General features: G+C 49.2%; 1 protein-coding gene across 1 annotated transcript in view; it reads right to left on the reverse strand.

Annotated features, from left to right (window-relative positions):
- Slc4a8 (solute carrier family 4 member 8) overlaps nt 1-17,002 on the reverse strand; it is a 57,778-nt gene that overhangs the window by 30,287 nt on the left and 10,489 nt on the right. Inside the window, exons 2-5 of the mRNA XM_028782247.1 lie at nt 13,488-13,569; nt 4,861-5,010; nt 4,009-4,144; nt 3,053-3,213 (exon numbers count right to left, since the gene is read on the reverse strand). Coding sequence (XP_028638080.1) covers nt 3,053-3,213; nt 4,009-4,144; nt 4,861-5,010; nt 13,488-13,569 — 529 coding nt within the window. The remainder of the gene's footprint in view (nt 1-3,052; nt 3,214-4,008; nt 4,145-4,860; nt 5,011-13,487; nt 13,570-17,002) is intronic.

A 17,002-nucleotide genomic window follows, 5' to 3' on the forward strand; every position in this document is an offset into this window, starting at 1 on the left:
AGGTCAGGACCAGAGACTCCATCAACACCCGAACCTCGAGGTCAGGAGCAGAGGACCAGTATCAGGTGGCTAGGGAATGTCACCCGTCATCCACACAGCAGTGACAACACATCTGATATTAGAGAAGGGCTGTCACTGTGCTGTCTAGGCTGGGCATGAACTCCTGGGCTCATGTGACCCTCCTGCAGAAGTGGGGCTTACACAGACTAGAGAGATGGCCCAGTGGTGAACAGCACTAGGCGCTCTTACAGAAGACCTGGGTTCGATTCCCAGAACCCACGTAGGTTTCTCAAACGAGTCTCACAATCATCTGTAACTCCAGTTATAGGAGATTCAACCTCCTCTTCTGGGTCCTGAGGGCACCAGGCATGTACTCACATGCAACCAAAGTACTCAATACATATGAAATAAAATAAATAAATCTTAAAAAATTAAGATCGGACTTCCATGCTGGCATGTGCCGCTATGCTTGGCTCATCTCGTTGCTTTGAGAGTCAAAGACTACTGGGCTTGAATATGTGCCCGGGGTGGTATTTTTATGACAATTTTAATTATATTTTTAAATATACTTGACTTCTATTTATGTATGTGTCTGCCACATGTGCAAGTGTCCATGCAGACTGGAAGAGCGTATCAGATCCCCTGGAGCTGGAGTTACAAGTGGCCGTGAGCCACATGATTCGGGTGCTGGGAACCAAACTTGGGTCCTCTGAACACGCGGTAAGTGTTCTTAACTCTCAGGTCAGACCACTCCTTCGCACTTGCTGAGGAGCAAGGGTTCACACTGGGTCTGGCTGGCTCAGACCCACCATTATTCTCTTTCTCTATTGTTCCCTCCCCTAAGGACTCAGCACTGATGGGCTCGACAGGGACACTGCGACTGTGAGCCCCACTGGCTCTGAAAGTGGAACCTATAAGAATAATTAAATTGGGGCTGGACAGTGCCTCAGAGGTTAAGAGTATAGGCTCTCTTCCTTCCAGAGGACCCAGGTTCAGTTCTCAGCACCCACATGACAACTCAGCTGTCTGTAACTCATTTCAGGGGACCCGATGTCCTCTTTCCCTGGCCTCTTAAGGCAGCACACATGTGGTACATGCATACATGCAGGCGCACTCATGCATTAAAAATGAAATAGTAAATTCAAAAATGTATTACTTACATTAATTATCTGCTCACCCCAGGACAATAGCCAGCATTTAAAACTATCAAGCCCAATGGTGTGGGTGGGAGGTACTCACTTGGTACTGTCAGCCAGACTCTAGATAAATGTCTAGGGTTTCAGGCCCTATATCCTATTCCTAGTTCCATTATTCTTGACCCACCTGTAGCTCCCGAAGCTAAAAGCCAGAAGGACCAAGGGGAGACGTTCCCGCTGTGAACCTTTGAGGAACATAGCCCAAACTAAAGCTCGTGTCAGATTTCTGATTTCCAAACTTACCGATTGGTTCGTTGGTTTTGAGACATGATCTTGCTACAAGCCCAGGCTAGTCTTGAACCTGCTCTACCTGCCTTAACTTCTGAGTGCTGGGATTGCAGGCATGAGCCACCACATTCATGGAGATGTGTCCCAGGGGTCCTAGGAGGCTAACGCAGGTTTGGTGGCTGTTGTCTGATTTTTGTGTCACCACTGAGCACTCCTGACCCTCAGCCTCCAAGGACAACACTTTTCTTTCACCCGACCTACGACTCCTGAGCCTTAGACAGGTGGAGTCCCCACCCCTACTGCTGACTGCAATACCCTCAACCACCTTTAGAAAACCTAGAGGCTCATTTCAGGTTCAGATCTATCTCCCAAGTGTCACGGCAGCTCTAATTACCCAGAGACACCACCATCTGGACTCCCGGCACACCTAGAACTTAGCAAGTACAAAACAAGCCCATCTTCCTCCCGCCCACCTGACCTGCTCATTCCTAGTGATCCAGGAAGCCAGGCTCCTGCACTTCCCTTTATGTCTAGAACAGTCCATCAGATTGTTGTCATCAATTCTACCTGAGCTGCACTGGAAACTGTGCCCTTTCACCCACCGCTGCCTTGGAATACAGTTTTCTTCAAAAACTGAGAATGTGCTTTCATGCCCTGCCAGGTGTAGTAGATATCACTGAGTTCACTTCAGATTACTGATTACACCTGGCTATTGTTACTTGTTTATAGGCCTCCATGAAAAAACACGTTTTTGCTACGTGCAGCTTGCCTGCCTCGTGCAAAGGCTGACCCGCCATGTGCAGCTCGCCTTTGTGATTACTTTACCCATGTGACGCCTCCTGGCCCTCGGCATATAAACTGTACAGCTTCTCTGATGGCCGCTCACGGCCTCAGCTGCCTCTGGAACAGTCATCAGGACCCTGACACGGAACTCACTTTTTTTTTTTTAATTCTACTTTTCCCATAGTTGGTGGCACACCCAGGCACCGCCTTTCAAAGGAGTCGACACAGGATTCCATCAGTACTGACCTCGGTCCCCAGGTCCCCAAGATCCTCAGAGAGGCAGAATCACTTAGACACTTGTGTTCCCCAACGCATCCCCCCCCCCACTTAGCATCCGTTCACATCAGAAAACTCCATCCGACGGGCGACCCTGCTGCCGTGCTTAAATGTCGGATGCATGGCTCACTTCCTGCATCTCTCTGCTAGAAGGCAGATTTTGTGCTTTTAAACCTTTAATTTTAAAAAGATGTTATTATCATATTACTGTTACTGTTATCGTGAGTGCTTGTGTGTGACGAAAGGAAGAGCCATGGTATGCTCATGGAGGTCAGTCGATGGCTTCCAGACGTCAGTCCATCACAGACGGCACTAAGGTCGCCTGCCCAGCTGGCACAGCAAACACTTACCTATGCTGCTGTCTCAACGGCCCTTTAATTTTCTTCCTTTCTGGCTTCAATGTTCTGTTTTGTTTTGCTTGAGATAAAGTATCTCTATATAGTTCAGACCTGAAACCTGACATTCTGCTCTCCAGCCTCCCAACATCAGGTTACGGGCGTGTGCCAGAACGCTTAGCTCTCACACTTCCGAGTTTACGCCCAACTCCTCTGCCGGTTGCCTGCCCGTACCTGAGATCTCCTCTATGCTACTTGCACGCATGTCCAGAAGGACAGAGCCATTGATGAGGCAGCTCCTCAGCTCAAACAGGCTGTGCAGAGAGAGCGTGGCCACGTAAGGCTTGCTCCAACGCTCTCCCCCGTCCTCGACGTCCTCTTCAAACTTCAGCCACCTGCAAGCATTGCCAACAATGAGACGCCAGAGACAGAGGATGGGGGTCTGCAAGGCGTAAAACCTGAACTGTCACACTGAACACTAACACCCGGCTAACGTTCACACACACAGTACACGGAACAGCACGCTGTGGCACGCTGCAAATCTAATCCCTTTTTTATTCAAAGACAAACTTAAAATTACAAACACATATGTCTAAGGCCCAAATATATCCCTTGTTTTATCCTTAGACAGGAGGATTGAAGGTAACGGCCATTTTCTTTTGCTTATATTTGTTTTTAAATTTTTTAATATTAATTTTTATGTGCATTGGTCTTTTTTCTGCGTGTATCTGTATGACGGTGTCAGACCACAGAGTTACAGACAGTTGCGAGCCATGTGGTTTCTGGGAATCGAACCTGGGTCCTCTGGAAGTGCAGTCAGTGTTCCCAACTACAGAGCCATCACTCCAGCCTCTTAAAAATCTTTAGTTTTTAAATTATCTATAATAAGCATAGTTCTTAAAACTAACACTTGGACACACTGATGCCACAGTCATAAAATACCATTTTTATATCAGTGCTTTGTGTGACTTTAGAAACCCACAAAGACAAGCACGGAACACTCGCTGCCAACTGGTCTGCTTAACTCTCTGCCATGGAAAATGTCCACAGCAGTGCATGCATTGACACTGCACCACGGAGAGCCGGAGGCAGGCTTACTGCTCACAACATCACCCGAGAAGAGACTAGAGGCCAGCAGGCCTGGCCTGTGGAGAGGGGCTGCGGCAGGCAGGCGTCTGCCCGACCCTCACCTGGCCGTCTCCTTCCACTCGGCATCCTCCCCCTCCTTCATGCAGATCTCGTCCAGCTCCGTGAACAGCTCATGAGGGACGTGTTCCTCGTCTTCCTCAGTGCCAAGAATGAACTGAACACGCTGAGACGGGGTGTCTGGGAAACCAACCAGAGAGAGAAAGGTCTGCATGTGAACCAGCCTGCAACTCAGAACAAAGATAGCATTCTGCCTAGCAGCTTTGGGACATATAGAAGACACCCTGAATACAGGTTTAAGCGTTCCTTTGTTCTTAGATTAAAAAGCACTTCTGTGGAAGCATCTCCACAAGGGAGCAGAGTTGTCAACTGAGACCACCGGCAGAAGTCCCAGGAGAACCTAGAAACCAGGGCTGAAGAGAAGGCTCAGGTGTTAAGGACACTGGCTGTTCTTCTAGAGACCTGGGTTCAGTTCCAAGCACCTGCATGGCAGCTCACAACAGGCTGTAAGTCCAGTCCTAGGGGATCTGGCGCCCTCTTCTGGCCTCCACGCGCAGTGGGCATGCACATGGCACACAAACATAAAAGGAGGCAAAATGCCTGAGCACATAAGTACATAAGGTTTCATTGTGTTTTTAGTTTCCTAGCGATCCGACAAGTTTCAATCAAAAGAAATGGCTAATTCTCTAGCAAAGAAATTCTGGCAGTGTTGATTGCGGTGCTGAAATGTAAATTTTCAGGAAGGCATTTTTAATACTTAGAAGCATTCCTTCCTCTTGGGAACCTCAGGCAATGACTTTAAATGGCTATGCCCCTCCTGCACTGCCACGCCTCCCCACCATGGACCCCGTCCTCTCTCCCCAGTGTACTTCCCCCATCTCTCTCCAGGGTGTTACCGTGGGCCAAGGCTTCCGTGCCCTCCTCGCCCTGGCTGGCTCCTTTGCCCCGCCCTCCTCGTCTCCGGTGCTTCTGGCCATGAGTTCGGTGGTGCCTATGGCTCTGCCTCCCCAGCGGCATCCGAACCCCCACATACAGAGTTCTATGACCTGGATGGAAGCAGAAAACTCAGAGAGAACTCCTTCCACAAAAGGAGTCTGGCATGATTAAGAGCAAAAAGATCACAGGTTTTTGTACTGGTCACTTCTGGAACGATTAAACTTCATAGGCAACCCCCCACTCAAACACACACACCTAGGAGTTGTGTCTTCTTCTGTGCTGTACTTGGCTGAAACCTCGTAAGATATTGTGACAATCAAAGAATGTGTACATCGTTAATCGTACTACCTGTGAGAAAGTGCATGATGGCTGGGACGCGTGGGGAGGCCGAGGAAGCACGTGACCGTGACCGGCAGAGCAGGCCCTGTGTTAGGGCATGGGAAGGGGCGTGGCAGAACAGCTGAGCATGCGCAAGGGATGGGGAGCAGGAGGAGGTAAGGGAGGGAGGGGAAGAGGGCAGGGGGAGGGAAAGAGGGAGGAGAAAGAAGGGAGGGAATCTGACTTACAAGCTATGATTACATATGTTACTCATTGTTTATATATTACAGGGCAATGTGAGTGATGCTTGAAGAGACAATTCCTATAAGGTAACTGTGGCAGGTCTTGGCAGAGAGAGAGTTTAGAAAAGCGGTTAAGGCCAGTTAAGGTTCTAGTCAGCCTGCCCTGGGTTCAAAACTCCATTTCACCACTAGCTGTATGACATAAACAAGTCATCTGCTCTCTCTAGATTCTTTGTTAATTGTTGTTTTGCTTTTCTCTGCATAGTTCTGGCTGTCCTGGAACTCACTCTGTAGATCAGGCTAGCCTCGAACTCAGATCAGCCTGCCTCTGCCTCTTGAGTGCTGGGACTAACGGCGTGCGCCACCACGGCACTTGATTCATCTTTTTAAAAGAACACTAAAGCTTGTTTTTTTTATTAACTGATGGGGCTGTCAAGTAACTAGGACACTGTCTTCAACACCATGATGGCAGACCAGGCGGGGCCCAGCTTCTGCACGGGACCTACACCATGTAGACTACTGACAGACACGGTACGTCAGAAGGAATGAGGCTGCATTTAGGGACAGACATTAAAGCTAGTGCACAAAGAGCAGAGAACATGGAACATGATTGGCCCGTACCCCTCCTTTCTCGTCTCCTGCTCCCCGTTCCTCCTCCTATAAACCCCTCTGGTTTTTCATCTTCAACCTGACTTCCACCACCTTCTTCCAGCCTCCAGCTCAGCATCAAAGCTTCAGCCATTCCCAAACCTAATCCTCAGAGTCCTGTGTGCCGCTTCCACCCGAGTCCTGCTGCTCTGCGTCCAGACGGTCCCCAAGGCTCTCCCGGTCCTTGCAGGGAGTCCTTGAGTCCAATCTGTGCCCACTCCCTTCCCCCAGCTGTCCTTGCTTCTCACCTCTGTCCTTGCTTCTCACCTCCGCTTGGAAGGCAGGGCCCTCCTGTGGAGACTGACTCTTCCCTGTCCCACCCCCTGCACGAGCTACCCTCATTCCCTCTCTGTCCATCCTTCCATGGCTGACCTTAAGAAGCCATCCCACTGACAAGCTGCCTGACCCCGTCTTCCCCTCTCCTTCCTTCCCCATCAGGAACTTTAGGTGCACAGTTTTGCAACCTACTTTAATAAGGGTCCAACCTCTCCTCTAGCCCACCACCCAGCATAGGATGTGGAAGAGAAAAGTTATCAGGATGTGGGGGAAGATGACCTGTTAGCAATAATTCTTTGGGGGTGAGATCAATCTTCTTTAGTAGCAGTTAGGTCACATGGCAAACACCAAACACCACCCTCCCTCCCTTTCCTCACCAAATTCCTGTTCCTCGGCCTCGCTCAGACTGTGGCGTCTGTCCCCGCCCCCTACTAAAGCAGTGCTCAGTCAGGGCATCGGATGGCACCCACTCACCCTATCTCTGTCACAGCATATTTCTCAGTTCCACAGACTCTGTGGAGAGCCCACCACGTGTCAGGCCCCCTCTTCCTTGGTGTTCAGAGCTCCACTGTGTCTGACAGCAGCCTTCAGATGCCGACAATCCACCACCACAGGGAGGGGTGACCCCTGACCCTTGTTCTCTTCTTTAGTGGCACCCATTCTTTGGGTTTCAAGCTCACGTCCACACATGACCCCCACACCCCTTGTTTTGAATCTTCTTATGTATCCTAGCTTGGTCTCCCGGGCTGGCTCCGTCCAGTTCTCCTGCCTCGGTCTGTGATTACAGGTATATGCCACCATGCATCTTCCAATCTCTCTCTACAGAGCTGGTTCTCAGCCTTCCTAACACATTAGCCTTGAATACAACTCATGTTGGGATGACCACCAACCATAAAACAAAAGAACAAACAAAAACTCCATTATCTTTGTTGCTACTTTATAACTGTAATGTTGCAGCTGTTATAGACTGTAAAGAGAACACCTGTGTTTTCCGGTGGTCTTAGGTGACCACTGTGAAAGGGTCGGTCACCTCCACAAGGGGGTCGACACATACAGGCTGAGAACCACTCACTCATCTATCGCAATTAACATGCCCAAAACCAAACTGAAGATCCTGTAAAGCCAGGCTCCCTGCAGGTGTGACGCCTCACCTAGGTTGGCTAAACGCTGGAGGTCAGTCTGGGCCACTGGGTGAGTGTCAGTTTCTACGTCTATGTTCATGCTGCCGTCACTGTGTGAGACCCTTGGTGGCTGCACACACGGCTCAGCAGTGAGAGACTCTCGCTGCTCTTGCAGGGGACCTGGGTCTGCTTCCCAGCACACTCACAGTGGCCCACAACCGTCTGTCTCCAGTCCTCGAGGAGCTAATGAGCTGTGTCGGGCCTGTGGAACTGCACACCCAGTGCGTAGTGCACAGATACACCCGCGGTCAAACACCCATACACAAAATAAAAATAAATACGTCTTTAAAAAAAAAAAAAAACTCTCGCCAGGCAGTGGTGGCACACGCCTTTAATTCCAGCACTTGGGAGGCAGAGGCAGGCGGAGTTCTGAGTTCGAGGCCAGCCTGGTCTACCGAGTGAGTTCCAGGACAGCCAGGGCTACACAGAGAAACCCTGTCTCAAAAAACAAAAATCAAAACAAAAAACAAAAACAAAAAAAAAAACTCTCTGGCTTAGCCAGGCAGTGGTGGCAAATGCCTTTCATCTCAGCACTCAGGAGGCAGAGATGGACAGATCTCTCTGAGTAGGAGGCCAGCCTGACCTTCAAAGTGTCCTGAGAGCTGCCAAGTCATAGGCTTCCTTCACTCGCCATGAGTTTCTGAGACTGCTCATCCTCCACAGTGTGCGCCCCACCATCCAATGTGCTCAGGGGCCTTGGGGCTACACTAGCATCTGTCTAGTTCTCCTTTTCTTTGTAAAACAAAATCAGCGGCACAACAGCGCCTAGCCGACTTGCTGAGGCGTGTCAGGGCATGGGGAGACTGGGAGAATGCTCTCTGGTGGAAGTACACACCTCCTCTCCTCCATCTCAAGACTGTCATACATATCAGAACACTTTGGACCGGCAGATTCCTGGATGTAGAAAAGAAACAGCACAAGTGGCCTTCTGCTAAAATGTAGGATTCCAGGCTGCCTTAGCCAGGTGCCTACTGCGGTGAGAGAGCACCAGGACCCACAGCAGCTCAGGGAGGAAAAGGCTTCTCTCTGTTCCGGCCTCCACATCAAAATCCATCTTCAAAGGAATGGAGGCAGGAGCTCAAGCCTGGCAGGAACCTGGAGGCGGGAGCTGGTGTGGAGGCTGTGGAGGAGGGCCGCTCACTCTTGTGTCTCGTGACTTGCTCAGTTTTCTTATGATCCACAACTACCTGCCCAGGGGTGGCACCGCCCACAGTGGGCTAGTCCGGCCCACAGCAGTCACCAGTCAACAAAATGGCGTACAGACTGGCCTACAGGCCAATCCTATGGTGGCATTTTCTCAGCTAAGATTCCTTTTTCCCAGATGACCCTACCTCGTGTCAAGCTGGCATAAAGCTAAACAGCTCAAATCTCTGGCATTATCAGTATGTCCTGTAAAGTACGAGTATTTTAAATGAATATTTATTTATGAGTATTATCTATTACTAATAACATTCCACCCTAATATACCAGTGAAGTCCGCATAGCACACCTCTGAAATCACCCATGGTGGCACTGGCAACAGAAAGGCATCACCTAATTGTGCCAGGTTCTGTCCCAACAGCTAGAATATGCCCAGTCTTCAGGGAAGACGATATAATGAAAACTAAAAGATACTCTTTCAAGTATAACTGATTACTTTAGACTGAAGAGCTACTGTGTCGGGAAAGGAAAAATTAGAGAACATCAGAAGGAACCTCCTGAATGAGAAAGAGGAGGTATGGGGCGGGGTGGGGGTGGGCTACAGGAGAGCGGGACATCAGAGGGAAAGTTCAGCCTCCGAAATGGTGGCTGGAAATCTGGTGTATCTTCGCAGAGCTGGACTTAGGGAAAGGGCTGAGGTCACTCAGACTTCGCTAAGCCGTCTCAACCACGTGCTTCCTCTTTTCCCAACAGTTTGGCTATGACTATGGCTTCTCTTTGAACATGTTCTGAACACCCCCAGTGCACCCACTCTGGAAAACTGCTAGCATTATTTAATTGCACCTACATTCTCAAGAGAAAAGAACTAGAATCCATTATCGGGCCTCATCTTGTTGACTAATGTACCCACTGAGACTATCACAGTAAAGCAAGGAGGACCACGGACTGCCAGTCTTGTCTCGATGTCTTAGAGAAGGTCCAGGCATGGCCACCCTCGGGGCCAATGCAATGCTTCAGTTGTTAATCTCAGTGCTGCAGACGGGACCACACTAGGGCTCTGCATGTTACTGCGCACACAGCACACGATCTGCCTCAACAGTTAAATCCTCCAGGCAGGTCGGGGCATAAAGAGACAGACGTCTTTAGATGCCTTTGCTGGTTCTGTAGGAAAAAGGAAAAGCATCCATCTTTGAGGAGATAGATACCGCTCCCTTTCTGCCTGTTGAAAACACCAGAAAGACATGAAAAAACTGAAACCTCGTTCAGCGGGGTTGGAGCTAAGGACCAAATGGCTGTCACAAAACTGCCTGTCTGTTTCTGAGCCAGAGATTCTGAACCCAGGACTTAGATTTTCTGAGTAAAATTAGCAGAACAGACAGCAAACAGACACCAGAAAATAAAGCCCGAGCTGCCTAGCTGGATTCTGGCAGTCCGACGACCCCACCAAACTAACTCTATGGTCACCTCACTGGCCATCTAACCAGGCAGGCTCCCACTGCCCAGCCCACCACCTCAGCCAACACGGTTCCTTCTTATCCGGCCTCTCATTCCTCTCCCCAGTCAGTGTTAGGCCAGTCTGCTGAGGCTGTCAGCATGCTAATAAAGCACCTGGCTCAGTATGATTTGTAGGAAAGATGTTGATGATGTTTTTAAATTAAGAATGTAGAATGTGTACACATACACACACACACACACACACACACACACGCACGGACGCACGCACACACACACGAGCAGCCATGAATGAGACACTGGATCTTGGGAGCAGAAGAGAAAGGGCAGGCCTGAGTCACCCACAGACACTACCCCGTGCGCTGTCTACTGAGTGCTCGCACGCAGCTCCTTCATGTGCACTAATGGGTGCTCTGCTCCCCTGGGCTTACAGGGCGACTCCAAGTCAGTAAGCACGGGGACATCTTCCGTGTGGAACACACGCAAGCCTCTTTAAAGTTATAAATATGACCAAGTGGGTCTTGCCTTTGTTAAAAGTGTATTAGAATTCATTAAGCTGATGTCAGGAACCATAAATCTAGTACTTAATCAGGAATAATGGCCTGCCAGAACAAGTGGGGAAAGCCATTCCTCTAGCACACACAAGTGCCCTGCCGCCCACGGGGGCTGAGAGAACCCACCCTCTGAGAGGCACAACGCGCTGTCGCTCTGAGGTCATCTCCAGGAAGCCCTTCTCACATTTGCTCTTGACTCTTCTGCTTACTAACTCTTACTGAGGGAATCAGCTCACTCAAAAAGACCCATACTTACTGTCACCAGCTTCTTTTAGAATGGTGTAAGGGAACGTGGCTAAGTATACAAAATAAAGGGCAAGAAGACATGAGATTGTAAGCCGCCAGGGAAGCCTGAGAGACGGCATGTGTCTCACTCAGAACAGTTCATGGCGTCCTCCTTTAAAGCTGGGCTGAGTTGTGTTCCCCCCCCCCCCCGTGTGCCTTTAGGAGACACCGCCATGCAGCATGCAGCTTCTTAAAGTCCTGCAATTACACGTCAAGGTGAGTCTGGGTGGGACCCGTAGCATACCCAACCCTTAGAACCCTCCAGTCCCTCTCCTCTCCTTTGGCTCTGACATTTCAGGACTGGGCAGGGGGACCATCGGGTCTTCATTTGCCTGTAGTGGAGTTTAAGTGTTAACAGAAGAGATTCAAATTTTCAACAAGATCTGGTCGTAAAAGGCCATTTCCCAGCACAGTGCCCTCCCCTCCAGCAACATGTCATCCTCCAGCTTTCTTTTCCAGCAGGGTAGAGCATGCACCAGGAAGGGATGACATCATCTGGAGATGCCGCTCCCAGCAGCTCCTCAGCTGACCTTGATGGGCAGACCTGGCCTTCGAAATCCAAGAGAGCCTGTGGGAGTTCATTACACGGTTCCCAAGTACACAGAAAATACTCATACATGTCCTTCTCAGCAGAGGGCTAAAGTCCACAGGGTAACAGCCAGAGGACCACGGAGCTGCTAGCAATACACACTGGTGTACGTCACAGACAATGTCTGCACCATGTAGCAGGCCGCAGAGGCCGGACGGTGAGGTTAGATCTGCCCGCTCTGCAGTACAGCAGGGTGAAGAGAGGATTCCATGGGTAACCCCTGCCATCCAACAGTTCCCACAGCTAAAAGAGGGTAAGAACACCAGCACATGGCTGAGGTGCTGTGAGGACGAAGTTAGGTTTTACGTTTAAATTACTATGCTTAAGAGGTCTATAAACAAAAAAACCTCTAGCCTGTTAGCCCAACAGCACAAAGACAGACAATTTCCTCAAATGCTGGGGGCTGTTCACATAAGATAACAAGCCAGCATTTGTTTGCTTCTGTAAACAAGCTTGGTTATCCCAACTAAACCAGCCGGCTTGATCACATGCAGGCAGGAGGTACACGGGCAGGAAGCACCTCACAATACACGCTTGCCTCCTATTGGATGTAGGCAGGAAATAAGCAGCCTTGTGGGCTTTGCCTTTTTAAGCCCCTGGCTAATGTACTTCCATGCCATACTCTGAGAATCTGGGTATGGGTTCGTCAGTGTCCATTGTTCTGGCCAGAATTTAATAAAGCTTGGCTCAAAACTGAGGTAGTGATCTTCCCGTCCGGTGGGGTTAACAGACTACAGAGGAGAAGGAGAGTTGGTGTACAGTGCCTGACTCTCAGAGGCCCTTCCGCCACAGCAGCCCCACCCCCAGGCCCACGCCCACCTCACACCTCACACACTTCTGCTCCCACTTTCTCCATCCGCTCATCCATTTGGCCACAGTAACTTACAAAACGTGACCTTGACCTTCCTAACACCACTGACCTGCCCGCCGCCCGCCGCCCGCCGCCTGCCGCCTGCCACCACACGCATTTCCAGGGAACAGACCCAGAGGCTGAGTCAGCCTCCCCAGCTTTCCTCCGTTTCCCATCCAAAGGCTGAGTTTTCTCTGGGGCCTGGACCAGTTTGATGTAAAACCCACGGTGGGAACAGGCAGTTCGGAGAGAACACATCATTGCACGCTGAGTCGGAAGCCGCACCAAAGCAGTGAGCGGGCAAGAGAGGCCCAGCCACCTCTCAGACGGAGAGACAGACTCGGCTCCTTATTAAAGCCGCACCAGACAAGAACCTTCCTCAAGGGTAACAGAATGCCACCACTAATGAGGAACCATGATTAGGAATCCAACCAGCCCCTCCCCCTAGCCCCCAGGATAAAGGAACACAGGACACCACAGAACAGTCCAATGAGAGGCTGGGGACTGCCAGGGAACAAGAACGGCCCCTCCCCCTTCCATCTCACTGAGGTTTTATATGACGTTGTACTGTGAACTCTCAGAGTTTGCTTAGATTTTTTTTTAAAAGAAAATCAGGTAGAACTGTGTAGTTAGAACAAAATATCCAGTAGTGAAAATGCGTTAAAAAATTACAGCCAGACTAAACTTGTTAAACTACTGATATTTTATTTTCTTTTAAATTTGTGTAGATACTTTACATTTCCATGTGAATATTTAAAAAACTCGGTAAGCTAAATGAGTATCTCACATCCTCGAAGAAAAGGTTATTGTCAATGCTTATGTCGAGCGTCCCAGTTCCCTGAGTCGCACTGTCTCAGGCCTCAGGTGAGCCGACTGGACAGGTGGGTACATGATCCCTGCTTTTTTTTTTTTTTTCTTTGTAGAAGACAAGGGAACAAGAGGCTAAGGAAGTTAACTGTTTCCCCCACAGAGTCTCTCAGACAGAAAGAAGGAGTCATGGCGTGAACCCAGGTATCCTAAGGGCAAGGCAAGTCTGACCCCCCTGGACTTACCTTCCAACTCTTCCTTCTCATAGTGAATGTTGAGGATTGTGCTGGTGCCACCCTGATCCACCACAGCTTCCTCATCTGCTCTCTGTTTAAAAACAGATATGCAAATAGTCACAAAAATACACAAATATCCATTCATCCAAATACTTCAAACCAGTGTATACTAAGATGCTCTGAGACACGCAGAGAGGAAACGCGCTGGCTTACATATATTCTTAGAACCACATAGTAACCTTGAGATGCAAATATGCCGGCCAGCCATCCTCTTTCCTGTTTTGTGAGTAGCCAGACCTAAAGCACATTAAATAACCGTACCCAAAGTCACAGAGACACTGGGAGAAAATAAGGCTGAGCCGCTCTCGTCCTTTCAACCGACCCCAGCCACACACCTGCAGCCACACACCTGCAGCCACACACCTGCAGCCAGCACACCCACAGCCAGCACACCTGCAGCCAGCACACCCACAGCCAGCACACCTGCAGCCACACACCCGCAGCCAGCACACCCGCAGCCACACACCTGCAGCCACACACCTGCAGCCACACACCTGCAGCCAGCACACCCGCAGCCAGCACACCCGCAGCCAGCACACCCGCAGCCACACACCTGCAGCCACACACCTGCAGCCAGCACACCTGCAGCCAGCACACCTGCAGCCAGCACACCTGCAGAGCCATTTCGAACTTGGTAAACACCAGCAGGCCTTGAGAGGTGACTGCCCCTCACTTCTGAAGTAACCCAGCCACCAACTTTTATGTCCTAACGGCATACTGTAATTCCAGTTAGTAATGATATATCTATGGGGTGTGTATATGGGGAGGCAGCTCAGTGATTGAGAGTGTGTATACTCTTGCAAAGGACTGAGTTCAGTTTCCAGCTCCAGGAGATCTGACGCCCTCTTCTGGCCTCCTTGGGCAACTGCACTCACTCAGGCATACCCATACACATATAAAAAGCAGACAAAACAAAAAAACAAAAAACAAAAACCCACAAGAAATAACCCGGGTGTGGTATTTCATGCTTTTAATCTCAGCACTCAGGAGGCAGAAGCCAACCTGGTCTCCAGGGCAAGCTCCAGGTTAACCAGTGCTGCACTGTAAGGCCCTGTCTCAAAATTAAAAGAAAACACATCTTTTAAAAAGAAATGCTTTAAAACAGAAATGTTCATACCATGTGTGCTTAGTAAGTCTTCCTTAAAAGGATGGCTGTAATTTCAGACCCTCCCACCTCACTGGACTGACTTTATCCAGACAAAGCATGCTTCACATGGTCATAAACGGCTCTCCTGTCCTGTGTGCAACTCCAGTCAGGCTCCTGTCTCCCAGGGATATGGGCACATCCTCACCTCTGCATGGCCTTGCTTACCATCAGGCCCTCACCCTCCCTCCAGGTATGGCTCAGATCCCCAACTCACTCACTACACCCTGTCCCTCTATGCCCCCAAACACAACACTGAAGGCAGGCAATCTATCTCCACAATGAAAGAATATTTTTAATGAGGTGAACTTAAATAATTTTTTTAGAGAAATAGAATGTCAAATGTCAGTTAGAGTAATTAACCTGATAATTTACTTTCATAGGTATTTAAAAATACATATTATTTAATCTCAGCACTTGGGAGGCAGAGGCAGGTGGATTTCTGAGTTCGAGGCCAGCCTGGTCTACAGAGTGAGTTCCAGGACAGCCAGGGCTACACAGAGAAACCCTGTCTTGAAAAACCAAAATAAATACATACATACATACATACATACATACATACATATTATTACCACAATGAAAAATATCTCCAAGATAGAATAGTAAGTTTGGAGAGCAAAGTGGAAAAGAAACTGATTTGCTACACTTTGTCAAAGAAAAGGAGATGGAGCATAAACGCTTGATTATACTTTGGAATAAAGTGTCTAGAGAGATGGCTCAGTGGTTAATTCAATTCCCAGCATCCACATGGCAGCTCACAACCATCTGTAACTCCAGGTCCAGGGATTATAGCGCCCTCTTCTGGCCTCCACAGGCACTGCATGCATATGGTGCACAGTCATACATGCAAGCAAAACACCCGTCCTTACACATTAAAAAAATAAAATAAAATATTTTTTTAAAAAGAATACGTTACAAGAGCTTATTTTTTAAAGCTACTTACAGGGAACAGAAAAATAAGACAGAAGCACAGGGACAGAAGGCAGATTTCTTTGAATATCTTATTTTATAAATATTTTATATATGTTCTAATCAGGGATGGAGAGATGGCTCAGTGGTTAAGAATGCACTGCTCTTCCAGAGGGCCCAGGTTCAGGTCCCAGCAACCACCTCACATGGCTGAAAACTACAGTAAGTCCAGCTCCAGGGAGCAGCACCTACTGGCCCCACGGGAGTCCATACACACACACACACACAGAGAGAGAGAGAGAGAGAGAGAGAGAGAGAGAGAGAGAGAGAGAGAGAGAGAAAGGGCAGAGAGAGACAGAGAGAGACTTCCACAGGCAGGAACACTTCTACAGGCAGGAACACCCCAACACACACACACACACACACACACACACACACACACAGAGGCATGCACACGTCCATAGGCAGAAGCACCCCCCCACACAGAGGTATACACACTTCCATAGGAACAAGCACACGCAAACACACACACACACACAGACACACAGATACACATAAATTAAAAAGGAATTCTAAAATAAAAAACAAAACAGAGACAGATGTGAAATTGGTGGTGTGCCGATGTCAGAATCTATTCACAGTACCACAGTGCACGGGCTGGGGACAGGCTCCAGGTCGGTTCCGGTGAGAACCAGGACAACGTGTCTAAGCACCCCCAGTCAGAACAGCAGAGAGGAACCACAACAGGGAGCATCGGGAGCTGTTCTTTCCTTTTTGGTTTTGAGAAGAAGTCTCACCCTGTAGCTCGGGCTGGTCTAGAACTTGCTCTGCAGCCCAGGCTGGCCTCTCAGTGTGTGGGGATTAGTGTGAGCTGTTGAGTCCAGCCTTTACTCACACTATCGGGTGTAGTCCCGGTGCTGGGTGTCTAAGTGCACTGCGTGGTACAACCGTATCCAAATGGAAAACAACAGAACTCTCGGTTCTGCTGGGGGAAAAAAAAGCAGGTGTCTGCAGCCACAGTGGAGGACAGCTTCTTACAAAAACATGTTCTGTTTTTTCTTTTTTGGTTTTTCGAGACAGGGTTTCTCTGTGTAGCCCTGGCTGTCCTGGAACTCACTCTGTAGACCAGGCTGGCCTCGAACTCAGAAATCTGCCTGCCTCTGCCTCCCAAGTGCTGGGATTAAAGGCGTGCACCACCACTGCCCGGCACAAAAACATGTTCTTATTTTGTGATATATTGTTTGGTATTTACCACTAAAACTGAAACTTAAATCCACACAAAATCCTGAACATAGATGTTCACAGTTCAACTCATAACTGCTGAATACTTAAAAGCCACCAAGATGTCCCTCTAGATGAACACACAAACTGTGATCTCAAAACTCAGGAAGCTGAGACAGGAGGATCACTA

This window comes from Grammomys surdaster, unplaced genomic scaffold (genome assembly GCF_004785775.1).
Source record: "Grammomys surdaster isolate TR1022 unplaced genomic scaffold, NIH_TR_1.0 724, whole genome shotgun sequence".
Taxonomy (NCBI): domain Eukaryota; kingdom Metazoa; phylum Chordata; class Mammalia; order Rodentia; family Muridae; genus Grammomys; species Grammomys surdaster.